This window comes from Anolis carolinensis, chromosome 1, assembly GCF_035594765.1.
Source record: "Anolis carolinensis isolate JA03-04 chromosome 1, rAnoCar3.1.pri, whole genome shotgun sequence".
Lineage (NCBI taxonomy): Eukaryota > Metazoa > Chordata > Lepidosauria > Squamata > Dactyloidae > Anolis > Anolis carolinensis.
The window spans coordinates 332,040,805-332,068,756 of NC_085841.1; the positions used below are offsets into that span (position 1 = coordinate 332,040,805).

General features: G+C 41.5%; 2 protein-coding genes across 4 annotated transcripts in view; one reads left to right on the forward strand and one right to left on the reverse strand.

The window, feature by feature from the left end:
* Window positions 1-9,570, reverse strand: part of snw1 (SNW domain containing 1) — a 22,914-nt gene extending 13,344 nt beyond the window's left edge. The window contains exons 1-3 of the mRNA XM_003214366.4: window positions 9,417-9,570; window positions 5,192-5,345; window positions 1,911-2,072 (exon numbers count right to left, since the gene is read on the reverse strand). Coding sequence (XP_003214414.1) covers window positions 1,911-2,072; window positions 5,192-5,345; window positions 9,417-9,430 — 330 coding nt within the window. The 5' untranslated portion in view covers window positions 9,431-9,570. The remainder of the gene's footprint in view (window positions 1-1,910; window positions 2,073-5,191; window positions 5,346-9,416) is intronic.
* A 15,466-nt stretch (window positions 9,571-25,036) lies between these two features.
* Window positions 25,037-27,952, forward strand: part of adck1 (aarF domain containing kinase 1) — a 169,438-nt gene continuing 166,522 nt past the window's right edge. Inside the window, exon 1 of one of the 3 annotated variants that reach the window (XM_062968365.1) lies at window positions 25,037-25,406. The gene's annotated coding sequence lies outside the window, so the exon portion shown is untranslated. The remainder of the gene's footprint in view (window positions 25,407-27,952) is intronic. The other 2 variants (XM_062968366.1, XM_003214365.4) reach the window with 2 other exon arrangements.

Here is a 27,952-nt window from a genome sequence, read left to right on the forward strand (position 1 = left end):
TATCCAACAGGCAACAATACTACATATTTCTGAAAATAAACATACAGTTACACAGACTGAATGCTATGAATACTGAGGAGACACTGTAAGAGCTAAACTCCCTCTCTATAAGCAAAACATTAAAAATAGTATGCCAATAAAAACAAAAAATCATCATGACTAAATCCTCTTGGATTTCGAATTAGGTTTTATTGTTGACTAAAATTATTCAGCTTTTCTCAAGGAGTTAACAATTACCCAAAAGAGATTATTCTGAGTAGCAGCTCTCAATTTTTATGGCACTTTCATAGCTGTAAAAACAGATGTGAAGCCCAAATAATAATTGTGCACAAGAGCCATTTAGTAATCCAAAGTATTCCAAAATTAACAATCCCTTACGTGAGCATCAATAGAATCACATTTCACAAAGCCAAGTGAAGGACATTTGAAGAACAGTCATTTTTTTCATGGTAATTATAAAAAACAAAGTCCTCAAACCATGAAGAACCACGACCATCCAAAGAGCTCAAGGCACCATGTTCTCTCAGCATTAAAATAAGAAATAACCAAATAAAATAACACAATGTATTATCAACTATGTGTGAGAAAATTGTCAGCAAATGGGTGCATTGTCACTGGCAATAATTGGCTTGCAATTAGATTCTTGTCTGTTTACCTCAAAGCAACCAGATATGTCCTGCCTGTTGTAAAGTTAAAGCCTAATGGTTTTTTTTGTTTTTGTTTTTTCTTTATCCTGTTGTGAATGCCCTTAAAGACAGCATTATATGAAGGAGGCTATTCAAAACCTATTTTTTCATTCCAGTCTTATAACCTATTCTAATGCAATTTCTGTTTGTTATCCATACATATGAAGCCAAACACTGAGCATGCTCTCTCTCTCTGGAGAAACAACAACTCAACTGAATAAAAGAGGGACAGTAGCAGTATTGTAGGAGATGATACAAAACATATAAGAACTCTGACAACATTAGAATAGTTCATCCCAATTCTTCAATGGTTTTCACTCTCATTTTTAATCCTCACAATAATTAATGCATATGTGACTGGCTATTCCACTTATTTTGCTCACTAAATTAAGCATGGAAATTACAACTTGTAGCAAGTGAATCAACAAGTAAATAAACTTCAATCTATATAGTTTTAATTTGGTATTCCCCTACCTACAAAAAACCTACATGGCTTCTAAGGGAGAAACTAAGCCACTTTGATATCTGGCCACCAGTATCTTTAGGTCTTCCTTATGTTTAAGACTACTTGATCAAGGTGGAATATATGTGTGCATAAAAATTAACATGTTAGATAATATAGCAGCTTCTAACACAGCCATTGTCAGGTTCCTGCATCTAAGTAGCAGAGGATCTATTATGTGATTAGTTTTCTGTCCTTGACTGAAGTAAACACCAATATCTCCTACATTTAGTGTCAGGGAAATAACAGTGGGGCGGGCAAGCAACCAGAGGACACAAAACACTTTAGTAATTAGCTGACAGACTGAACAAAATCACTTATCCCTCAATTTCTTGTGGAAGATACTCCAAATTCTAATATGCTGATATTAACAGATGAGATGACAGAATTCTAACAAGGCAGAATTGACAATATCACTTTAGAGTACAGATAGAAGTCATATGTGTATTGTTAGATGAAATGGTATTACATAGCTTGATTCTTCATCCTGTTACAATGTATAGATCAGGCCTCAGTGATCTTGACAATGCACCTTTATGTGTCTGGTATTTACTTTGTGATATACAGACATTTTAATACATTACTGTATTATTTCCAAATAGTGTAGCAAGTGGTTTGGCATATTATACATACAATACTAATCTCAGCATTGAATACTACACTAATAGACTTTTAAGCACCAAATCTTTGTCCCACAGAAAAGCACTTGCGAATTCTATTACCTTGTCTTTGGATTGTCCCTGTCGAGCTATAGCATCATATTTTATTTTTCCTTCTGCGTCGACTTGAACAGCTAATGAATTCGACATTTTCTTTTTTCGGCCCATGTCCAAAGGATATTGAGCAACATGAATTTCTGGAAAAGCACCTCCATCTCCAAAATCCTAAACAGAAACAAAAGTGGAAATTATTAAAGTATGGGTAAGAGAGGAAGAAAATACTTTCTCCCACTCTCCAATAAAATGCAGCAAAATCCTGTAAGGCGTGTCACCACATATTACACAGGATAATCTTTTTCAAGAAAAATAAGAAACAATTTGCTCAAGCATAAGAAACTAGTTGGATGATTCCTTAGATAGGCTGTGATCTAAAATTAAGGCTATGATTCTAAATGAGTTAACTCAAACTTTGCAAGTTCTGATCTTTGAGAAATTATACCACAAAATAGTATCCTCATGCAGAAACCACAGATTTCACATTTCATAAACGTTTAGCAAAACATCTTTAAGCACTTACCAGAAATAACACCTGAACCTATAGTTCACAAAGAAATAAACACAAACTATGTCCTAAAATCTGTGTTCCTGTAGTAACTGGTTCATACAAAATTTAGTGGGAAATACCTTAGAAGGGCGAACAAATAATGAAAAATTAGTTTGGAAAACAAGCAAAAGTATTCTGTAAAAATACACTGAGATACCAATATACTGTAGATGAAATATGTGCAGAAAATGGTGGTCAATTTCAAACTCCGGTTGATTTCCATTTTGATTCCATTTCCACAAAACATGAAAAGCCAAAGACAGAGGTAAAGGTTTCCCCTGACGTTAAGTCCAGTCATGTCTGACTCTGGGGGTTGGTGCTCATCTCCATTTCTAAGCCAAAGAGCCGGCATTGTCCGTAGACACCTCCAAGGTCATGTGGCAGGCATGACTGCATGGAGCGCCGTTACCTTCCCGCCGGAGCGGTACCGATTGATCTACTCACATTGGCATGTTTTCGAACTGCTAGGTTGGCAGAAGCTGGAGCTAACAGTGGCCGCTCACGCTGCTCCCGGGGTTTGAACCTGGGACCTTTTGGTCTGCAAGTTCAGCAGCTCAGTGCTTTAACACAGTTCGCCACCGGGGATGGGAGAATATTTCTGCAAGGCACTGAATAAAATGATAGATATTGTGGAAACAATTAACAGCAACAAAAAATCCTGAGATTACAGATGCTGTATATAAGAATCAAGTACCTTTTTTGCAATTATAGAAAGAATTTACAGGTTTATCTGTCAGGCAGAAAATCCAGAATAAAACTCAAAATGATGCACAATGGTAAAGAAATGGGTGGCAATGGAGTTCTGAATATCAAACTGCCTAATGTTCTGTGTGGCTGAAGAAATGGATTTTGTTTAAAGATGAGACTTTCGGAACTTGAAGATCATGATCTAAGATTTGAATGGCATGGTTATCTCTGGTATGATAAGGACAAAGCAGATGCTGAATATAAAAACCACTGTAGTAGGAAGGTTCTAATACACATTTGAAATACATGTAAGCAAAAGCTTTCCCCAAGATAACATTAGCCATCTCACCACAGAAAACGTGGGTTAAAAATTGATGTTTTATTGTCCTTTGTATTTTCGAAATGACAGCGTGGAGAATCAAGAGAACTATTTTATTAAGTAAGGTAAAGATTTCCATTCGTTTTCTTATTTTAAACTTAGATTATTAATCAAGCTAAGAGATCTAGCAAAGCTGGAGAAAATGAGTTTTACTTAGAATTGTTTAAGTATGATGATCATGTAATTTAAAAAGTGTACCTTTTGATATCACAACTGAAGGATAACCTGAGTCCAAAATTTGGGCTATAATGTTCAAATGGCTGTATGGGGAAAAATCTGGGCTAAAGATATAAAACTTACCTTGTACAGTATTTTAAAAGAGAGTATGAATAAGATAATGTACACATAACTCCAAAGGAACTGTCAAAAATGTCTACAACTATTTCTAATAATGTTAGGTTTGTCATACGAGGGGTCTTTTTTCCAAAAGGGTGAACTTGCAAGAAAGTGAAAAGCTATTGGTCTAAAATGTATGTTAATTGAAAAAAAGAGAGATGATTTTGGAACAGTATCAAAAAGCTTCTGCAGTATATTACAGATGAAGAACTGGATGGTGAGAAGGGCAGGGTATAAATGTTGTAAATAAATAAATAAATGGTAAATATGATAACAGTAGCAAGAATATTGTTTGGTCAAACTGGAAACTGATTGAAGCACAAACTATGGAAGAATGGATTCTTTGACATCTTTGTACAATTCCCAAAGACATTTCTAAACTTATTATTGCTACTGGTTCTTAAAGATTTTTTAGTGTCCTTTGCCATCATTAACATGCAGGCTGTCACACCAGTCACACGAAGCATTTTATTTCCATTTCACACATGGGGGAACCAAAACCAAGAAATAATGACTTACCTAGGATCTTATAATAAATGTACAGTACAGACGGAATGTTAATTCAAGGGCCGAAACCAACTTGAATTCCATCATAACTTTCTAGTAAATGCACTGCACAACAGGTGCCAGAATATTTGGGAAATGTAATAAACCAAACAATTCTTAGGTTTAGGATTATTTCTAAAACTTGTTTTAAAAAATCTAAATCCAGCAACATAAATGGACATCTGCTTATACAACAGGACAATCTCCTCTGGCTCTTCCCCTACAACCTCCCCCATTCCCATCTTGTTGTGTTCCTTAGAGGGAAACATTGGGCAATCCACAAGAGGGTTGCAGGGAGTTTCCCCAATCCCATTTAGTGGAAAGACTAAATTAGATTCTACTTTTTGTTAGCTTTCATCATTCACAGATCAAATTTCTTGCACATTTATTACTGTGACAGAGATACTCCTGCAATAATTAAGTTGAATTCTGTGAAAGAGGAGTACATTCAGAAATTAAAATGCTTCTGCCTCACAATGAATCATCCCTCTAAATTATTCGGTTACACTGGAACATATGAATCCTTCTGCATCATTACAGCAAGGGCCAGTCTAATTCTACTTCCAACAGAGGACAGAAAATAAGAAGCACCTTATGTTAACTTCCCAATAAATCTTTTAATCTTGGGTTCAACCGTGGGGATGGGAGGGTGATGGATGGGCAGGCATCAATACTGTCTCAACAAACAACCAATGAGATGCAAAGTGGGAAAACTCATTATTGGCTTTCTTATAAGATAGGACTATATTTTCAAAGATATTCATTACAAAAGTAGTGTATGATACTATTTACCTCTAGCATTCGGGGTATCCATCCTTTCCGATAACCGTAAGGGGGAGGTTCCCTTCGTGATGACACCAATGCAGTCTGTCTTACTCTTTGTGATCTTGCCCTTTCTTCTAGTTCCAGCTGGTCCTGTGATAGCTGAGTTGGTGCTGGTAAAAAACTAAGCAAATACAGAAGAAAAATTACTATTTGCATACAATGTAAGACAACACATGCAACGTTTGCTATCACAGATTTTGACAAAGAAACTGATATGCTATAGTCTATGAGAAACTAAATGCAATATTAGCACAGTCCTGATCTTTAGAGCAAGATGGCATTTGCAACTAGGGACACCCTCTTTGAAGATTTTTGTACCTTGTAATTAAACTCAGAACTATGCCAGCTTTTCATAAACCAGGACAATGCTACACAAGAGTCCATAAATTTTGGCTGGCATGAGGACTGATCAGAGATGCGAAGGCAGTGGAATGTTTTAGGTAAATAGTTCCTCATTTCTCCCCTCAGACAATTTTTCAATCATTCCAGTGATAAAAGTGGAACTTTGAGTAAAATTGGGGGGGGGGGGGGATTCAGATGAAATATTTTCTTTCAAAAAGACTGCCCACTTTTAAAGGCAATGTTTTATTCAATAAACAGCATCTAATGCAAGACAGCCAAACACAAACAAATTCATGGGTATCTAATAAGCATATACAACACTTATCAAATTCAAGAAACATTTTTGCACCTAGTAGGTTCTGCTATGTTCCTTTTTGGAGCATTTATGGGACTTTTACTGCTTGTGATGATAATGTGCTATTGATGCATGCAAAATATGCTACTAGATTTGTCTTTTACACTGCGATTTCATGTGTCTGTTCTATCAAAATCCACTTTAAAAACAACAACAAAGTTCATGGTTTGTTTCCATTTCCACCTACCTGGAATATGGCAAAAACTAAGATAAACATGCTTAGATAACAAGAGTTCGGCAGCTCAGAGCTCTCTGTACTACACCATTTACAATTTTATTTGTCCAAAACTATGAATTTTCTATTATAAGATGACTTAAATAGTGGTATACTTGAATAATTATGAGTGAAACATTTATGTGGTTAATGGAATAAAATTAAATTTAAATTTGATATGAAAATAAATTTTGCATACATGACCATTTCCTTTATAATGTTTTGAAATTTCTGGAAATTCCTTATTTTTAAAAGTAAGTATTTTCATTTTACTTATTCACTACCACCAACCAAGCTGTATGGTACATATAGAAGAAAAGGCTCCGTTTCTGAATGGGCTTTCCCCACAGACATTCAGAAACAGCAAACATCTATGGCAAAGCTTTTTTAGACATGCATCATTTCATGACACAGTAAGTCAGTTTTACTAGCAAGGTCAAACCAATCCCTTATAAGAGATGCTGACACCTACATAAATTGTAATAACAAAATGAATGGGGACACCAAACTAGTTTTCATTTATATTTTTAAAAATATATGATTTATAAGATAATAACGTATTTCCAAGATTTCTGTCATTTCTCTTTATGCTTACGTGACACACCTACACACTGTAGCCTACACAATGATGACGCAGTTTGGCAGGCTCTGATCTATGGCTTCAGTGTCATGGGTTTTATTTAAAGTGAGAAACTAAACTCTTCTTCTGGATCTCTATTCTGATAGTGCACTTTATCACCATTCCCTCACCTTTGGGTTCAGTGTATACTGAGATTGCCTCCCCCCCTCCTCCCCCCGCTTTCTGATTATCCTTATATCTCAGAAGCCCCACCTAGAGTTTACTTATTTTACCTTGGAAAGTCCAGTTATTATTATTGTCCAAGTTTTTAATTGTTGTTGATGTTGATTATGTTTTTATGTAATTATTATGTTTTAATGCATTGATCTGTATTTTAATCTGTTGTTGTTTGGGTTTGTGAGCCGCCCTAAGTTCCTTCGGGGAGATGGAGGCGGGATACAAAAATAAAGTTATTATTATTAAATCAGAGAAGGTATTTTCATTTGCTTGACTTCTAGGTCTACGGGAAAACAATGGATAAGCAGAAAGCGCACTCTTCAGGCTGGCTTTTCAGGGCCATGAACTGTTCTTAAGAACACAACCTGTGACTGCTACTAGCATCTACTATTAGATTCTTATGGATAACACACACTACAGAAGAAGTGGGTCCCTTGAAATCATTACTGCAGAGCTGGTATACAACGGGGAGATAAGTTCCACATTAGGACTGTATTTCCAATGCAAAGAGCCAGCTTGATGTAACATTTTGACTATGACTCTGGAAACCTGAGTTTGAATCCCTACTCAGTCATGGAAACACACTGTGTGGCCTTGGTCAAGCCCCTCTCTCAGCCTTTGGGGAAGTCAAAGGCAAATCCCCTCTGAACAAATCTTTTCAAGAACACCCTGTGATTGGTTCACCTTAGGACTGCCACAAGCCAGCAATTGTTTTGACACCTTGAAGAGAAAGTGGGGCAACTGTCCTCTCTAAGGATGAGGACAAGAACAGAGACTGAGTCTCCCAGGGGGCATATACACTGGAGAATTGATGCAGTTTGACACCACTTTAGCTGCCACAGCTCAGTGATATGGCATCCTGGGAGTTATACTTTCAACTTTCTGTGGCAAACTACAAATCCCAGTAGACAATTTAATTACATCTAGAATGGACTACTGCAATGCACTCTACGTGGGGCTGCCTCTGAAGCCAGCTCGGAAACTGAAGTTAGTACAAAGTTCGGCGGCCAGATTATTAACTAAAGCTGATTATAGGGAGCACAAAATGCCCTATTAAAGCAGTTCCACTGGCTGGTGATGAGTTTCTGGTTCCAATTCAAAGTCCAAGTTAATATCTATAAATCCCTATATGCTTCTGGTCCAGCCTATCTTCGGGACCGCATATCTTTCTATGAACTGGTGTGGGCCTTAAGATCTACCAGGGAGGCTCTTCTCTCCGCCCCACCTCTGTTCCAAGTGTGGTTGTTGGGGACTAGAGAGAGGCCCTTCTCGGTGGTGCCCCCCAAATTTTTGGAATGCCTCCCCCCCCCCCGCTCTGAAAACCTAATGAACATATGTGATGACCCACAGATTTCATCAAGCACTTTACATGACTGAGATTGACTATTGTTTTATACCTGCAGCTATTGCTTTATTTTACTGATTTTAACTAGGGGGTATTTGTGAAGTGATATATTTATGTTGGCTGTTATGGTTTATATTATTGTTTCTGCAATATTTGTATTTTGTGTGTTGCACATTTGAGTGCTTTTAAAGCCACCCTGAGTCCCCCTGGGAGATGGTGGTGGGGTATAAATAAAGTTTATTATTATTATTACTATTATTATTTGGTGCCTTTACACCAGGCATGTGCAAACCTCAACCCTCCAGGTGTTTGGACTGGCTGTTAGGAATTGTGGGAGTTAAAGTCCAAAACACCTGGAAGGCTGAAGTTTGTCCATGCCTGCTCTACACTGTGGGAAGAAAGCAGCTTGATGCCACTTTTGTTGCCATGGCTTAATGCTAAAAAAATAATAATCGTGGGATGTGTAGTTTGATGAGGCACAAGGACTCTTTGGCAAAGGTCAAGAAAGTCTTGTAGAACTACAACTCACACACTGGGCAAAAGCGTTCCTATTGCGGCCCTCAAAGCTGCCTTCTACACTGCCCTATATCCCAAGTTCTGATCCCAGATCATATGCTTTAAACTGGATTATATGAGTCTCCACTGCCAGATAGTCTGGGATCAGATCCTGGGATATGGGGACAGTGTGGAAGGGGTCAAAGAGGCCAACCTAGGCATGGGCAAATTCCGGGAGTTTGAGTCCAAATCACCTGGAGGATCGAAGTTTGCCCATGCCTGGGCCAACCCAACGCCACTTCAGGTTACAATGGCTCCCTGCTTATCTTTATTGAACACCAAGGCCTTCACCTCTTTGTTTCTGGAGGGCCGGCCTCTCACGCAAACCACTATTGACTATTTTTTTAATTTGGAAGCACACTGAAATATTGAAAGGCTGTCCACCAGAATACCATAAATACAGACTTTGAGGGGAGAATGCCCGTAGCGGCCTAGGCCTCCCTCGAGCCTTTCCTCCGTCACCGAAATCCCCTCACAGCCCACGGAAGTAAATAATAGAGGGTTTCCCGTCAAAGGCCCAGGGAAGGGGATGGATACCGGTCTCCTATTTCTGATAAGCTTCCGCTTCGCAGCAACAAAACTCACCTGGTCAGCGCCATCTTGCCGCTCTCCTTCTTCCTCCACCTTCGAAGGCCCGGTGCTGAACGACAAGCCGCAACGGAACTTGCCCGGAAGCCAGGGGCATGCTGGGAATTGTAGTGTTTACGCGGAGTCGGTTACAGACGGGGATGATCGATTGCGACACCTTTGCGCATGCGCCGCACTCAGAGCGGGATGTGGTGGCTTGAAGGACCAGAATAACAGCTGGATTCGACACACGCTTCTGTACAGAGTGGAACTTACTAGCCAAAAATTCCGACTCAAGTAGAAATTAAAGGTTTAACTAGTCAGCAAGGAAAGAAAGCCTTTATGAGGACTATGTTGGAGTATGGAAGATATGGATTACTGTAACAGTAATGCGAATTGATGTTGCCAACTGATGAAAATGAGTAGATGGGCTCAAAGGATTGCTTAGAGTGACGCTTGTATTTGATATTATCAGTAATATGCGTTGTGTATCCCTTATTCCAAATGCTTGGGACCAGAAGGATTTTGGATTTGCTTCATATTTTGGAATGCCTATATATATATATATATATATATATTCATATGAAACATAAATGACATTTGTATGTGTATGTGTGTGTTTTGCACATACAGTATATATATATATACTAGCTGTGCCCAGCCACGCGTTGCTGTGGCAAAGTGGTGGTGGTATTGGTTAAAAATTGTTGTGGAATTTTTATTTGACGTTATTAGTATTTGTTAATTTTATTGTAACTTATCTTTTTTATTTATTATATTTTATTATTTTCTTGTATTATTTTTAGTTATTTTCTGTTATAGTATTATATTAATTTTTAGTGTTTTAAATTATTTTTTAGTGTTTTTTATTATTTTTATTGTATTATTTTTATTCTTTCATTATTATTTGTGTTTTTATTATTTTATTTTATTATTTGTATGTATTATATTTTATTATTTGATTATATTATTTTTATTTATGTTTTTTTAATTGTATTATTTTATTTTGTTTTTTTATTAGTTTTTGTATTTATTTTAGTATTTTTGTTTCTCTTTGTATTGGGTTGCTCTGAGTTCTGTGGTCTGCCTGGTCATGTTCCAAATGTATTGTCTCCTGATGTTTCGCCTGCATGTATGGCAGGCATCCTCAGAGGTTGTGAAATGTGTTGTAACAAAAGGAAGTGGGGTTGATATATCTGTGGAATGACCAGGGTGGAAGAAAGAACTGTTGTCTGCTTTAGGTAAGTGTGAATGTTGGAATTGGCACTGAATAGCCTTGTAGCTTCAAAGCCTGGATGGTTCCTGTCTGCCTGGAATGAACAAAATGTGGCTCCCAGTATTTAAAAAATCTGTGAAATCAGGACAGTTAACTAAAGAACAGCACTGAGCAATCAGGGAATTCCAGACATGATGTACTGAGGGCCAGCTAACATCTCCCAACAAAGGATTCCTCTCCGAAGCAGAAAGTAGGCAGGCCTTGAAGGTGCAAGGGCATTCAATGGTAATCAAAGTGGCCAAGGGGAACATTCACAGTCGCCTGAGACAGATCAGAGTTGTCCCATCCTGGATATCATTGGTGAGATAGAAATAAACCTCCCACTTGTCTGTTTTCAAACAGATCTCATAATCTCTGAGCATGCCTGGCATAGACATGGATGGCAGTTTGGCAGCAGATAGGGTCGTGAGGGAATGGGATGTTTAATCGGCTTTTCCTGAATCCCTTCTTATTATCCAACATATTCAGTTACCCAATGTTCTGCCAGGGTGTTTATGTTGGATAAGTGAGACTCTACTGTATATCTTATATTATCTGCTTAGAACTGGATTATATGAGGCTCCTTCTACAGAGCTGAATAAAATGCACACTGAAGTGGATTATATGGCAGTGTGGACTCAAGATAATCCAGTTCAAAGCAGATAATATAAGATTATAAATGGGTTATATAGCTGTGTGGAAGGGCCTTGAGTCTACAATGCTATATAATCCAGTGCAAATTAGATAATCTGTATTTTATAGGCAGTGTGGAAGAGAGAGTGAGGCCTGAGTAGGTTGCTAGGAGACCAAGTGGGCGGAGCTTAGTCTTCTAACTGGCAGCAATTGGCTAAAGACAATTATTCCTCTTCCTCTAATTAGGACTTTATTTTTCTTTTCTTTTTGTTGTCGGAACGTAGGGGCAAGGACGGTGGATTGTGCTGCCAAATTTCTAGGTTCTGGGGCTTGTACTTTTGTTGTTTAGTGGCAAGGGAGGACACCATTTGTCATTCATATATATATATATATACATACATACTGTTCCGTCCCCCAGGACGATGGTTTGCCTTACTTATTGGTCGTTTGTTTTCCCTCCTTTGCATTTTGTTTCAGCCTTTGGCTGCAAAGCCCAGGAAAGGTGGCTTGAAGTCTGCAAGAGCTGGCTGCAGTTTTCTTTGCAGTGATTGGTCAAAGAGTGCAACATCTTAGGACCGCCCTTTTTACCAGGGTCTAGTCTCCATTTTAGAGTTTCATTCTGGCTATAGTCTTCCAACGTGCTGGAGCTGTGCAAGGCTAACTGGGACAAATCATCCTCAAAACCAGGCCAATCTAAGCCTATCCAAATTAGATAAGTATTGAATTATATTGATCTGGAATAGGAAATCTAGTTAGAGGAGCAAAGTTATTCCATCGCTTCTAGAACTAATCTTTGCTGTAAAGATAGGGAAGGAAAGAGTTTCTCCTTCTAATATAGGCAGCGTGATTAGGGTATAGTGGTTTTATAATCACTTTTGCCTTCTGGAACCAGGGATAATTCTGTGACTAAAACCCATAGAAATTTGTTTCATTTTCTGCAACTTTAAGATCTGTGCCAGGTTTACAACCTTGTATGAATAAACATTCTTTTTTGAAGTTATCCAGACTCAGTCGTTCAATATCTATAGGACAGCTTATAGGGATTTGCAGTTCGCCCGGATAAAGGACAGCACGTTTCAGTTTTATAGTTTTTTTATTGTCCGGCGGACGGCACAGTTTTGAGGTAGATCAGCGGTTTTTCCGCTTGAGCTAGCTTGCACGGCTTATAGTTTTTTATAGTTTAGGAAGTTTAGTTTAGGCCGCGGCTTTTCCGCCTGAGCTCAGTCTGCATACCTAAAGACTCTACCAGCGTCTGAGGCAGTGGAGCCCGCTCTCAGACCTGAAGGAGTCAAATAGTGGGGCTCTATTTCCTTGCTATTTGGCTCGCGTGTGCGCACGTGGCCCAGTGGCTTTCTGGGTTTGCACAGGCTGTGCAGTTCCCAGCAACGTCCAGGGCTCCCTCGGCGGTAGACCTCGAGCCGCGGAGCACCAGCGACAGTTCTTTGGCTGGCTCTGAGGCGTGAAGCCCACCAGAACCAGGCTAGAACCTGGACAGGCCTGGCAACGCTGCTGCGAGTTCGGCCGGAGCACTCGGCCGGCTTCGACCTGCCTCATCGTCCTGCGGTGGTGACCTGCCTCATCGTCCTGCGGTGGTGACCTGCCTCATCGCCTGGCGGTGGTGACCTGCCTCATCGTCCTGCGGTGGTGACCTGCCTCATCGTCCTGCGGTGGTGACCTGCCTCATCGTCCTGCGGTGGTGACCTGCCTCATTGACCTGCGGTGGTGACCTCCCTTCACAGCGGGGAGGAGGCGTCTCTTCTCTCCTCCTTTCCAAAGCCAGCCTCGGTGCTCCTTCGGCGGCAGGCCTCGAGCCGCGGAGCGCAAGGTGCTTGAAAATTTGGCGAAGTCGCCATTTTGGCAGTTTACGTCACTCGGGCAAGGGAGGTATCAAGTGGCAAGTTGCTGTCAGTTGGCATTTTGCAGCTTGCCTACCAAAGTTTGGCGCCAAAGGTCACAATCTTTGTAAAGTATAGTTACTTAGTGATATATATTGCTATGGTTAAGTGCTGTGAATTGTATTATATATTGAATTTGCTTTTATTGTAAATTTACTTGCAGGTATATTGCATTTGCCTTTGTTGTAAATTTACTTGCTATTAAGAATACATAATGTCTATGCAATTTCAAGATGATGCAGATGGTATACCTCCTTCTGAGGCTGAAAGTAGGAATGAAAGGCCCCAAAGGATAAAGCACCCTTCAGCCAAGATGCTAGCCCATCTAATAGATGAAAAGGAGCTCCTCCATGTGAGGTTAGGTTCGGCATGGGAGCGAATTGTAACATTAATGGACAGAATTGAGAGCTTGGGTATTACAAGGGTGCCATCCATATTACAGACAGACCTTGAAGAGACCTTCGGTATTTGGAGGGGTTTGGTGTCTAAGATAGTCCAGGTCCTCGAGCGCATTAACGCCAAGGATTCAGAGTTAGAAATAGTGAGTGTCTTAGCTGACACTAATGAGAAAGAAAATAAGGTGAGGGCAATTCTAGATGCCTTGGAATTTAGTTCTCCATCTGTTAATCTAAGGTCTGAGCCAAAAGGAAATCAGTCTTCCTTATGCAGCCATGAGACCAATCTTTTAAAATCACCTGCTGTGGCACTTAGTCTTAAGTCCAACCGCTCTAGCCAGGTATCTAAGCTAAGGGAGCGTGCATCGTCTAAACACAGCCACTCTAGCAAGTCTTCTGCTGCTGGGAGTGCCATCTCTTCCCTAGCTGCCTTGCACATTAAGGAGGCTGCACGTCTGGAGCTACAGAGCAAGGTTGCGGAGGCGGAAGCTGATGCAAAAGCAGCTGACCACACTTTCCACCTTAAAGAGGAGGAACAGCGACTCCAAATAGAACAGGCCCAAAGGCAATGTGAAATAGAAATGCTTAGAATAAGGATGGATGCTACTGCCAAAAAGGTAAAGGCTGAGACTTTGGCCAAGGTCCTAAGTGGGCAGCTCACAGAAGAAAATGTAAGTCAGTTGCCGAAGCAGGACCCTTCTTCCAAGGTGCTTGTGCATCTTAATAGCTTAAACAGCCAGCTTTCTGACGAGGAACATGAAGACTTCTCCGTTCGGTCAGAACAGGGCCCTAAAGTTGCCTTCGGGCTGCCGGAAGTTCAAAGCGTCATAGCGGGGAGCTCCTCTTTGCTCAGTTTGCCTGTGCCTCCTACTAAGATTCCCGAGCAGTCAGCCAAACCATCAAAGCCTATCACCAATTGGGCCCTACAAGCAAGTCCAAAAGGAACCATCTGTCCGTCTACAGACGATGCCTTCCCTCCAAAGGGTCAAAGGTCGACACCAGGAGCACGGGATTTCTCCCTGCAGCAGCCAACGCCACATAAGACACTGTCAACACCAGAATCCCAACTCGTCTCGATCCTTAGAAGTCCCAAAAGAGACCTCAAGGACAAGGGAGTCGAAAAGTTTTCAGACAAGCCTGAAGAGTTCCTTCTCTGGAAGGTTACCTTCAAGAGGGCAATTAGAGACTTAAAGTTGTTGCCTGAAGAAGAGCTGACCCTGCTAGGCGCCTGGTTGGGTCCAGCATCATCTTCTCAAGTTAAGAGAATATATTCAGCCCATGTAGCTGATCCCGACAAAGCCTTGGAAAAGGCCTGGGACAGATTACATCAGCGGTATGGAGCTAGCACGGAGATTGAAGCATCTCTAATGGACAAGCTGCAAAGGTTCCCAACCTTAAAGCTCAAGGACTGCAAGCTCTTGTGGGACCTCAGTGATCTTCTTGCAGAGTTAGAGTCGGCCAAGGAGAATCCAGAGTTGCCTGGACTGCAGTGCCTCGATCAGCATCTGTCCCAGCGGCAGATTCTGGACAAACTTCCCTTTGCCCTGCAGGAAGACTGGGGGAAACAGGTCTTCAACTACAAGGAGGCCCACTCCCAGGCATACCCTCCATTTTCTCATTTGGTCCAGTTCATCACCAGGGCGGCCAGAGAAAGGAATGATCCACAGACGGGCCTCCCCACCTTATACCAAGGGACCCAGCCAGAGAAGGCACCTGAAGTGGACAAGAAACCACCTAGAGAGGCCAATAGACCTGTCAGCGTAAAGGCAGTCGAAACTCAACACAAGACTGACAAAACCAGGTCAGAAGTAAAGGAGGTACTCTGCCCCATTCACCAAAAGCCTCACAGTTTGGCCAACTGCCGGGAATTTGGCAAGAAGCCTTATAAAGAAAGACAACAGATTGTACAGAAGCTGGGCATATGTTTTAGGTGCTGTGGAGCAACTCCTCACTTTGCTTCCAACTGCAAAGAGGACGTCAAATGCGCAAGGTGTAACAGCCTTAAGCATTGCACCGCGATGCACAACTCTGACGCTGTCTCCCGCGCCAAAGGGGACACGTCTTCCAAAGAAGGGTCATCTACTGAAGCCACCAACATGCAGACCGCGTCACGGATGCAGGAGGATGCTCCATCGGTCGCCTGTACTGAACTATGCTCTGACGTGCACCAGTTCAGAGTCTGCCATCCCATCTGCCTAGCAGATGTATATCCAGCCAGAAGACCTTGGCTTAAAAAGAGACTTTACGTGGCTTTGGATTCACAAAGCGACGCCTCCCTGGCGACTCCAGAGTTTTTCCAACTGTTTGACATAAAAACCCAGACGGTCGACTACACCATGTCCACGTGTGCAGGAAAAAAGAAGTTGCAGGGTCGCATAGCATCTGGCTTTGTTGTCTCCTCTTGCGACCAGAAGGGGCAGTTCAAGTTGCCAGACCTGATTGAGTGTTCCTCCATCCCTCGGAACAAAAAACAAATTGTAACTAGAGAAGTTGTGGAGGCTCATCCACATTTGCGACGATTAAAGAATGCCATACCTGCTTTCCGTCCAGATGTGGACATTGCCCTTCTGCTTGGTGCGGACTGTCCGAACTTGTTCTATGTGAACGACCAAGTTAAGGGACCTCCAGGGGCGCCCATTGCTCAGCTGCTACCACTAGGCTGGACAGTTACAGGCCCAGTGTGCATAAACAAGATGCACCCACCATCGTCGTTGGACTCCAATCAAGCACAGGTGCTTAAAGGTGGACGTCCTACACTTGTGCGCAGTTGCCTAAGTCACATCTCAGTCTACTGCCAAGCAATAACTCCAGAGTATTCCTCCATTTTCAAAGTCTCTGAGAGAGACGAAGCCACAGCGCTCTCGAAAGATGAGCAAAGGTTTTCGGACATTATGAATGCTCAAGTCTCACGAAGTGCAGAGGTGAAAGCCTGCAAATCAACCACAGAAATCAAGATGGGCCAAAGATCTTGCCTGGAACCACACCGTTTTGAACGTTTTTCGGAGTGGCACAGTCTTCTTAGAGCAGTAGCTAGGCTTATACATCGTTTAGCTTGCAAAGATAGTGAGCCTTTACAGGTCCAGGATATGATAAAGGCTAAGAGCGTCATATTCAAGTCAGTGCAGAGATCTGCTTTCAAGCAGGAAATAGCTAGGCTAGAGCAAGGGCTCAACATCCCTAATCAAAGTCTTCTAAATGAGTTAAACCCATTTCTAGACAAGGAGGGTATTTTGAGAGTTGGAGGAAGGTTAGCCAAAGCTAAACTCAAGGCGTGCATAAAAAACCCCATCATCATACCCCCTAATAGTCACACTGCATTGCTGCTCGTTCGGCATCACCATGAAAGGATCCATCATCAGGGTAGAACTCTAACTGAGGCAGCCCTTAGAAATGAAGGTCTGTGGGTAGTTAATGCCAAAAGGTTGGTCAACAGTTGTATTTTCAAATGTGTTAAATGCAGGCGCCTTAGGCGAAACTGTCAAAGTCAGTTGATGGCAGAACTACCTCAGGATAGGACTTTGACAGACCCACCCTTTTCCCATGTGGGAATCGATGTGTTTGGTCCTTGGGAGGTTGTCACTAGGAAAACCAGGGGTGGTGTTGTAAATAACAAAAGATGTGCGGTTTTGTTTACTTGTTTGTCAGTACGAGCTGTCCATATAGAGGTTGCAGAGGGAATGGACACTTCATCATTCATAAATGCCTTGAAAAAGTTTGTAGCCCTCAGAGGGCCGATTAAGTTAATTTGGTCGGACTGTGGCACCAATTTTGCATGTGCAGACCTTAGCCAACCACTTCTGGAAGAGGTGGAAGGCCGAATACTTAAGCCAGCTTCCAACCAGAAGACTCTGGCAAACCCCAAAGGACAATGCCAAGGTGGGAAACCTTGTGTTGCCAAAGGACAAAGACTTGCCCCGCTATGCCTGGCCTATGGGCATTATACTAAAGACCTTTCCTTGCCCTGACGGTAAGGTTAGAAAAGTTCAAGTAAAGACTCATAGTAAGGACAAAATGTCTGTCCTGGACAGACCAATTAGTGACCTCGTGTTGCTTATTGGAGATGTTTAAAGTTCTAGTGTTTGTATTGTTGTGTATACAAAGGTGTTTGTATGTTTTTGATTGGTAAATTCCCACATCCTGGGAATTTAGCGGGGAGTGTTCCGTCCCCCAGGACGATGGTTTGCCTTACTTATTGGTCGTTTGTTTTCCCTCCTTTGCATTTTGTTTCAGCCTTTGGCTGCAAAGCCCAGGAAAGGTGGCTTGAAGTCTGCAAGAGCTGGCTGCAGTTTTCTTTGCAGTGATTGGTCAAAGAGTGCAACATCTTAGGACCGCCCTTTTTACCAGGGTCTAGTCTCCATTTTAGAGTTTCATTCTGGCTATAGTCTTCCAACGTGCTGGAGCTGTGCAAGGCTAACTGGGACAAATCATCCTCAAAACCAGGCCAATCTAAGCCTATCCAAATTAGATAAGTATTGAATTATATTGATCTGGAATAGGAAATCTAGTTAGAGGAGCAAAGTTATTCCATCGCTTCTAGAACTAATCTTTGCTGTAAAGATAGGGAAGGAAAGAGTTTCTCCTTCTAATATAGGCAGCGTGATTAGGGTATAGTGGTTTTATAATCACTTTTGCCTTCTGGAACCAGGGATAATTCTGTGACTAAAACCCATAGAAATTTGTTTCATTTTCTGCAACTTTAAGATCTGTGCCAGGTTTACAACCTTGTATGAATAAACATTCTTTTTTGAAGTTATCCAGACTCAGTCGTTCAATATCTATAGGACAGCTTATAGGGATTTGCAGTTCGCCCGGATAAAGGACAGCACGTTTCAGTTTTATAGTTTTTTTATTGTCCGGCGGACGGCACACATACATACACACTCGTATATATATATATTTACACGCACATACAGATTCCATTTGTTTCATATGCATCTTATACATATAGCTTAAAGGTAATTCTAAACACAACATGGCATTGCCTGGGTTTGCATTTTTTGTGTGGCTCTTGTCTTCCTCCCTTTCCCTCATACACAGTGTCCTTCCTTTCTTTGGGTTGCTGTGAGTTTTCCAGGCTGTATGGCCATGTTTCAGAAGCATTATCTCCTGACGTTTTGCCCATACCTGTGGCAGGCATTCTCAGAGGTTTTGAGGTTTGTTGGAAACTACGTAAGTGGGGTTTATATATCTGGAATGTCTAGGCTGGGAGAAAGAACTGTTGTCTGTTGGAGGCAAGTGTGAATGTTGCAATTGGCTAGCTTGATTAGTATTGAATAGCCTTGCAGCTTCAAAGCTTGGCTGCTTCCTGCCTGGGGGAATCCTTTGTTGGGAGGTGATTAGCTGGCCCTGATTGTTTCATGTCTGGAATTCCCCTGTCTTCTTATTGTTGTTCTTTATTTACTGTCCTGATATAGTTTTATAGTTTTTTTTTAATACTGGTAGCCAGATTTTGTTCATTTTCACAGTTTCCTCCTTTCTGTTGAAATTGTCCACATGCTTGTGGATTTCAGTGGCTTCTTTGTGTAGTCTCATCTGGTGGTTGTTAGAGTGGTCCAGCATTTGTGTATTCTCAAATAATATGCTGTGTCCAGGTTGGTTCATCAAGTGCTCTGCTATGGCTGACTTCTCTGGTTGACTTGGTCTGCAGTGCCGTTCATGTTCCTTGATTCGTGTCTGGGCAATGCTGCATTTGGTGGTCCCTATGTAGACTTGTCCACAGCTGCATGGTATATGATAAACTACAGAGGTGAGATGATCCCTCTTATCCTTTGCTGAAGATAACATTTGTTGGATTTTCTTAGTGGGTCTGTAGATAGTTTGTAGGTTGTGTTTCTTCGCCAGCTTCCCTGTGCGGTCAGTGGTTTCCTTGAGGAATGGTAAGAACACTTTTCCTCTGGGTGGATCTTTGTATTTACTCTCATGGCTTGTTCTTGGCCTTGCAGCTCTTTTAATGTCTATGGTGGAGTATCTATTGGCCTGTAGAGGAAAATTTATTGAAATGTCATGATGAAGAGTTCTATAAATATGATGGGGCAGCTAAAAAGATAAACAAATGGGTCATGCAGCAAATCAAGCCTTCGACAAAGGCTCCTACATGGTTTGATGGATTTAGATGAAACATGGCCAACATATCTCTCATTATCTAACTTAAAATAATTGAGGGGTTTGAACTAAAAGAACCACTCCCTTTGGGCCCATAGCTGAGGGGAAGAAAAGGAATGGATTGATTGTGGCCAGGTAATGTATTACCTGTTGCTGGGTTAAGTGGACCACTATGATGTTACTGGGAAAGAAAGGGAAGTGGAGCAGATTGGCTGCTGCTAGGTGACATGTGTATGAGGGAGGGAGGGATGGAAGGAAGGAAGAAAAGGGGAAGAAAAAGAAAGGAGGAAAAGGTATATAAATGAAAGCAAGGGAAGAATGTAGAAAAGAAAGGAGAAGGTGTATGAGGGAAATGGAGGAAGGAAAGGAAGAGCTACAAAGAGAGTCCCACTGTTCCCAGCGTGTTGCATTGGAGACATTGTGAAGTAAGCCCTCTAAGGACTGGAGAAAGGAGAAAGCAGGGGGCTGGGCAGTGGCCTCTCCGACACCTGGGCAACGCTAACTATATATGCTACTTACATCATAGAAACTTAGGAGCTGCAATATCAGATTTAGATTTTGTTTTTAGTAAGGAGCCAGAAGAATCAACTATTTGAATCAATACAACTGATATTGGTAGTCCTTCTTTTCAGTCAAGACTTGCAATCCAGTAATTAAAAAGTGGATTAGGAGTCAAGGCCAACCATGTTTAAGATTTAATAGCAAACTGGAATTATAGGTTCTCGGGCTCAGAACAATGTGTTCAAATTACAGGAAAGAGATTCCACCTGAACATTAAGAACTTCCTCCTGACTTTAAGAGCTGTTCAGCAGTGGAATACTCCGCCCCAGAGTATGGTGGACGCTCCTTCCTTGGAGGCTTTTAAATAGAGGCTGGATGGCTATCTGTCAAGGGTGCTTCGATTGTGATTTTCCTGCATGGCAGGAGGTTGGACTAGATGGCCCATGTGTTCACTTCCAACTCTATAATTCTATAATTCTGTTTGTTTTGGTGGCGGCCACTATATTCATCACTTGTTGGTGGCAGGGCAGTGGCAAACTTTTCACATTTTCTATGTAAACAGGGTGCACACAGAGAACTCACCTTGTTTTAAAGCAGAATGGCACTCTCCCAAAACCACTGGGTTTAGCAATTGCTGGACATTACTGGGAGCTGTAAGGAAGAGATCTCCTATCCATTGCAGGACAAGATTGAAGAATTTATAGTGGGTGTCACAAAAATCTCAATACATATTAAAATAAGCAAACTCATATTTAATGTTTTTAATATTTTTACACTTTGTAAAATTTTGTAATAAATATTTTGTACACAAAGGCACAATTAGGCCAATTTCTCACGTTTCCTATTTATGGCAACTTTTGGGGTACCCTGTAGAAGATGGCTGTTAACAAGAAGGTATAAGAATGCAGATCTCTGTGTGGTTACATACTCCATTAAGTGTAATTGCTTACAAATAAACAAGTTGTAAAAATTTGCATAACTTTCCAGTACTCTCTTTTCACTAGGAAACTGGACCGTGAACCTTTTCCCAAGGCAGGGATATACAAAACAAGCTTATTAGTGCCCTAGAACTGGTGCATCTCCATTGACAATGTTATGGCACAGTAAAATTCTCTTTTTTGTGGCTTTTCTCCTAGAGAATATATTTAAACTTTTTCAGAATCTGTTTATCATTATCATAATTACACCAGTGTGGCTTTAGAAAAGAAATCAGCTCTATCTTCCTGGAATGGCGATGTTTGTCATTATTTTTCTTTCTAGAGATAGGGAGGCCTGAGTTAGAAGCCAGCTGCACAGGAAGCTTTGGCTTTCACACCTGCAAATGTTTTCTCTTGTCATCAACACTTCCATTGTTCCTAACGAGCCCATTTATCCTTGATTATTGACAGTGGTGTCAGAGATTTTGGAAATATCCCAGTTTATTGAGAATGTTGATGCTGATACAGGTTTTGAATACGATGTGGTTTATGAGAGAAACTAATCAGGGTCACAAGTTTTATGTGTGAAAGATTTGTTGTTATATAACTTCAAGCCATTTCCGATTTATGGTGACCCTAAAATCACTGGGGGTTTTTTGTTGCAAGATTTATTCCGAAGTAGTTTGTCATTATTTCTTTTGGAGTGAGAGTGTGACTTGCCCAAAGTCACCCATTGGATTTCAGTGGCTGAGCAAGAATTCAAATTTTGGTCTCCAGAGTCATAGTCCAACACTCAAACCACTACACTATGCTGGCAGTTTGGCTAATGGAGCTCAATGGCCAAAATATTGTGTCTTTGCGACTTGAATCTTTTTACATCACAGATTCATTGTGTATAATGGGCAGGATATCATAGAATTATACCCACCATTCCAGGAGTCTAGATATGACCCTACAACAGCGTTTCTCAACTTGGGGGTCGGGACCCCTGGGGGAGTCGCTGAAGACCATCAGAAAAAAAAACCATATTCACAGTGCTTTCTGGAGGTAGGTGAATTACATCTCCCCTGAATCATTGCCAATTCCTCCCAAATCCCTCCAGTATTTTCTGTTGGTAATTCTATCGTTGGTGGGGTTCAAGGGGCTCTTTGATTGTAGGTGAACTATAAATCCCAGCAACTACAACTCTCAAATGTCGTCTGATTTCCCCAAACTCCACCAGTGTTCACATTTCGGCATATTGAGTATTCGTGCCAAGTTTGGTCCAGATCTATCATTGTTTGAGTCCACAGTGCTCTATGGATGTAGGTGAATTACAACTCAAAACTCAAGATTAGTGCCCACCAAACACTTCCAGTATTTTCTGTTAGTCATAGGAGTTTTGTGTGCCAAGTTTGGTTCAATTCCATTGTTGGTGGAGTTCAGAATGCTCTTTGATTGTACGTTAACTATAAATCCCAGCAACTGCAACTCCCAAATGACAAAATCAACCCAACCCCCCCCCCCCCCCCCGAACCCACCAGTATTCAAATTTGGGTGTATCAGGTATTTGTGCTAAATTTGGTCCAGTGAATGAAAATACATCCTACATATCAGATATTTACATTACGATTCATAACAATAGCAAAATTACAGGTTTGAAGTAATAACGAAAATAATTTTATGGTTGGGGGTCACCACAATATGAGGAACTTTATTAAGGGTCTGTGGCATTAGGAAGGCTGGGAACCACTGCCCTACAATGTTCCATAGATAGTCATGGACTTTTTCCATGATGCCATCCGTGTAGGTTTTTCCTATATTCTAAAAGGATGAAATTATTCTTAAGACATTGGGTTCATCTGCATTGTAGAAATAATGCCGTTTGCCACCACCTTAACTGTCATGGCTCAATGCTATGGAATCCTAGAGTTTGTAGTTCTATCTACAGGGTTTTTAGCAGGCATAGACAAACTTTGGTCCTTCAGGTGTTTTGGACTTCAACTTCCACAATTCCTAACAGCCAGTAAGCTGGCTGGGATTTCTGGGAATTGAAATTCAAAACACCTGGAAGGCCGAGGTTTGCCCATACCTGGTATTTAGCCTTTTCTGCCCAAGAGTGCTAGTGCCACCAAACTACAACTTCCAGTGGTCCAGCATTTCTGTGCTCTCAAATAATATGCTCTGTCAAGGCTGGTTCATCAAGTTCTTTACTGTGGCTGACTTCTCTGGTTGGGTTAGTCTGGAGTGCCTTTCATGTTCCTTGTTTGGGCAATGCTGCGTTTGGTGGTCCCTATGTAGACTTGCCCACAGCTGCATAGTATACGGTACCATGCCGTACCACTCTAACCACCACCATGCCAGACTACACAGAGAAGCCATTGAAATCCACAAGCATGTGGATAATTTCAACAGAAAGGGAAGAAACCCTGAAAATGAACAAAATCTGGCTACCAGTATTAAAAAAAACTCTAAAATCAGGACAGCAAATAAAGAACAACACACAGAAAACAGGAATTCCAGACACAACGACACAATCAGTAACAGCTAACACCTCCCAAGGAGAATTAAACCACTGAGCTGTTGAACTTGCTGACCAAAAGGTCGATGATTCGAATCCAAGGAGGGGTGTGAGCTCCTGCTGTTAGCCCCAGCTTCTGCCAACCTAGCAGTTTGAAAACATGCAAATGTGAGATCAATAAGTACCGCTTTGGTGGGAAGGTAATGGCGTTCCATGCAGTCATGCCAGGCACATGATCTTGGAGGTGTCTACAGACAACGCCGGCTCTTTGGCTTAGAAATGGATGAGCATCAACTCCCAGAGTCGGACACAATTATTTGCTATTTATTTACTACATTTATATCCCGCCCTTCTCACCCTGAGCAGCTTACAAATTATATGTACATACAATATATTATATTATTAGCATAGCACAATATTACAATTATATGTTACTATATTGTAGTATACCACTATATTAATAGTAATATTACATGTAATATATAATATAATATTATTACTAGTATTATATTGTATTACATTATAATATTACTATCAATATTATATGTATATACAATATATTATGTTGTTGTTTATTCATTCAGTCGTTTCCGACTCTTCGTGACCTCATGGACCAGTCCATACCAGAGCTTCCTGTCGGCCGTCACCGTTGCCAGTTCCTTCAAGGTCAAGCCAGTCACTTCAAGGATACCGTCCATCCATCTTGCCCTTGGTCGGCCTCTCTTCCCCTTTCCTTCCATTTTCCCCAGCATCTTTGTCTTCTCCAAGCTTTCCTGTCTTCTCATGATGTGGCCAAAATACTTCATCTTTGCCTCTAGTATCCTTCCCTCCAGTGAGCAGCCGGGAATTATTTCCTGGAGGATGGACTGGTTGGATCTTCTTGTGGTCCAAGGCACTCTCAGGATTTTCCTCCAACACCAAAGTTCAAAAGCATCTCTCTTCCTTCGCTCAGCCTTCTTTATGGTCCAGCTCTCACATCCATAGGTTATTATGGGGAATACCATTGTTTTAACTATATGGACCTTTGTTGCCAGTGTGATGTCTCTGCTCTTCACTATTTCACTTCAATATGTTATATTATTATATAGTCTAGACTTTAATGCCAGGGGAAAACCTTTACCTTAACACCTCCCAACAACGGATTCCCTCAGGCAGGAAGCAGCCAGACCTTGAAGCTGCAAGGCCATTTGATGCTAATCAAGGTGGCCAATTGCAACATTCACACCTGCCTCAAACAGGCAAAGAGTTATTTCTCCCACCCTGGACATTCCACAGATAGATCAACCCCACTTGCCTAGTTTCCAACAGAGCTCAACAACCTCTGAGGATGCCTGCCACAGATGCAGGCGAAACGCCAGGAGAGAATGCTTCTGGAACGTGGCCATACCGCCCGGACAACTCACGGCAACCCAGGAAAGAAAGAGCCACAAAGAAAATGCATACCAGGACAACAACTGGTAGATAAGCTAGTGAAATAATATAAGGTTGAGTGCAGAAGCGGTTCGTCCTGTTCCTTCCCCGCACTTCCACAACCCACGCCTTGTTGCCTCGTCAAAGGAGGAATTTAGTGCAGGAGGGACAAGGAGTCGGGGTCTGGTCCTCCCCGTTTTCGCCAATTGGAAGTTCCAGGGAGCCGCGGCTGTAGTTCTTTCGAACCCACTGTCCTTGCAGACTCTAAGCCCTTGATCCGCGGGAAAACTACAAGCCCCGGCATCCCTTGCGGGAGGAGGTCCGTCCTACGTGCCTGGAGGAGGGGGAGACAGGCTGTTCCATTCCGCCAAATAAAACTGCCGCGGTGCCCGGGGAGCCGGTAAGTGAGGCGGACCAAGCGGAGAGAGAGAGAGAGAGAGAGAGAGAGAGAGAATGGAGAAGGAAGAGGGCGCGGGAGAGGCTGCAAATGCTCCTAAAGGGAAGGACTTAGGGAGACGGAATATTTCTATTCCAAAGACTCCTCTCGTGGAAGGGATTAAAACCCTCTTATACAAGTCATTGAGGATATATACATACATATATAATCTTCCTTCCTAGATATTATAATCTGGTTTCCTTCCACGACCAATTTCTTTTTTAAAGACCACCTTCCATGAAGATTCCAACCAGCTGTCTTTGGAGCCAATCTGCATCTTCCTGCCAAAAGGCTGATCTACCTAAAAAGGGATGCGTCCACACTATGGACTTTGTGGCAGAGACAGGTCAAGGCCTTGTAGAACTACCACTCCCAGGATTCCCTAGCATTTAGAGGCATGACAGTGAAAGAGGTTTCAAACTGCATTAATTCTACAGTGTAGATCAGGCATGGGCAAACTAAGCCCTCCAGGTGTTTTGGACTTCAACAATTCCTAACAGCCTACTACAGCTCCCAGAAGCCCTGTTAGGAATTGTGGGAGTTGAAGACAAAAGTTCCCCAACAAACCACAATCCCCAGGATTCCATAGCCTTGAGCCTTGGAAGTTAAAGCAGTGTCAAACTGCATTAACTCCATAGTGTGGGCGCATCCCTAAAAGGCACGAAGATGCAGATTGGGTCCAAAGACAGCTGATTGGAATCTTCATGGAAGAAGATGCCACCATCTCCCAAAAGACACAAAAACATAGTGGTGCAGCAGTATACACAAGGTACAGTAAAATATATAACAGTTATAAAATAACTACAAAGCCCTAAACGGTCCTGGTCCAACTTACCTGTCCGAACATATCTTTATGAGCCCATGAGAACCTTAAGATCATCCGGGGAGGCCCTGCTCTTGATCCCACCTGCCTCACAAGCGCTGCTGGTGGGGACGAGAGACAGGGCCTTCTCGGTGGTGGCTCCTCGGCTGTGGAACTCTTTCCCTAGTGACATCCGACAGGCTCCATCCCTTCTGGGGTTCAGAAAGAAGCTGAAAACCTGGCTACGCGCGCAAGCGTTTAATGAATGAACTCAGTTAGCGTCGACATGGATCAGATTAAGGCTCTTGCACAAGGTCTGATGGATGATTGGCACAAATACTCTGTGCTCCACTGTGTTAAATCTTTTATATATTGTATATTATTATGTTATTTAACTATTTTTAACTGTTTTAATTCTTATTTTATTATGATGTACTGGTAGTGATCCTGCCAGTTGTGTAAGCCACCCTGAGTCCCCTTGGGGAGAAGGGCGGGGCAGAAATATCGGAAATAAATAATACATAAACAATGTCAATTAACATAAAATAGATAAAAACAGCATATAAAACCCCTACTAATTTGAATAAAATACTCAATAAAATGCAGCAAAAGCTGTAGATTAAAATAGGCCATCCAATAGGACATAAAGTGGCAGAGTCAAACGAATTTGCTTGGTCCTTAAGTTTTCACTGATGTTTAACCTTATTCGAAGGCCTGCTTGAAGAGCCATGTTTTCAGGTTTTTCCAAAAACATTGGAGTGTGGGGGCTAACCTAATTTCTCTGGGGAGGGTGTTCCAAAGCCGAAGGGCCACAATGAGAAGTCCCTCTCCCTCGCCCCTACCAACCGCACTTGAGAAGGGGGTGGGATCGAGAGGAGGAAGCTCTTAGAGCCAACGGCAGTTCATTTCTCATATATTTGCAATAAAATTATATGGAAAAAACAACAAATAAGTGAAAATATTAAAATAATAATAGCAATATATATTTATCATGTCAGAATCGTACCAACGGTACAAGTTGTAATGTATTTGAAAACACAAAAGTTTTTAAAAAAACTTGACATTATACTACATGTCCTTTGACTAGTAGCTGTCCACTTGGAGTGCCTCAGGTGTTGCTATAAGAAGGGCCTCCATTGTGCATGTGGCAAGGCTCAGACTGCATTGTAGTAGGTGGTCTGTGGTTTGTTCTTCTCCACACTCGCATGTCATGGACTCCACTTCGTGGCCCACAGATACACTGAAAATAAGTTATGATATTAAAACATTGTTAAACAGATTACGATGTTTAAATGGCTACTGAATTTAACAAAAATGAAAGCCACTTTAAAACAGTTTTGTCATAACAAACGTGAAGTCAATTCCAGATGATTGTTCTTTTAGCAGAAAGAGATTCATGACTGAAAAAAAATGTTCTTAGCATTCAATGTTCCATCCATTCTTCTCAGATAATTATTATATTGGCATTCTTGATATTAAATGCACAAGGCAGAGTAATTTTAACAGTTTTTCTCTCAAACTTGTTTTCATGCATGAACTGGAAAGCTATTTCAAGATCTCATTGACCCACAATAAACAAAATGGGTTTGCACCCAAAGCTGAGATGAAATCAGAGAGTGCTATGGTATTAATTGGAAACAGTCTTGAATAACAAAAGTTTTAAGAGCAACATGATAGGATTGCGCTGGGAATTGGCAAAATGCCCAGA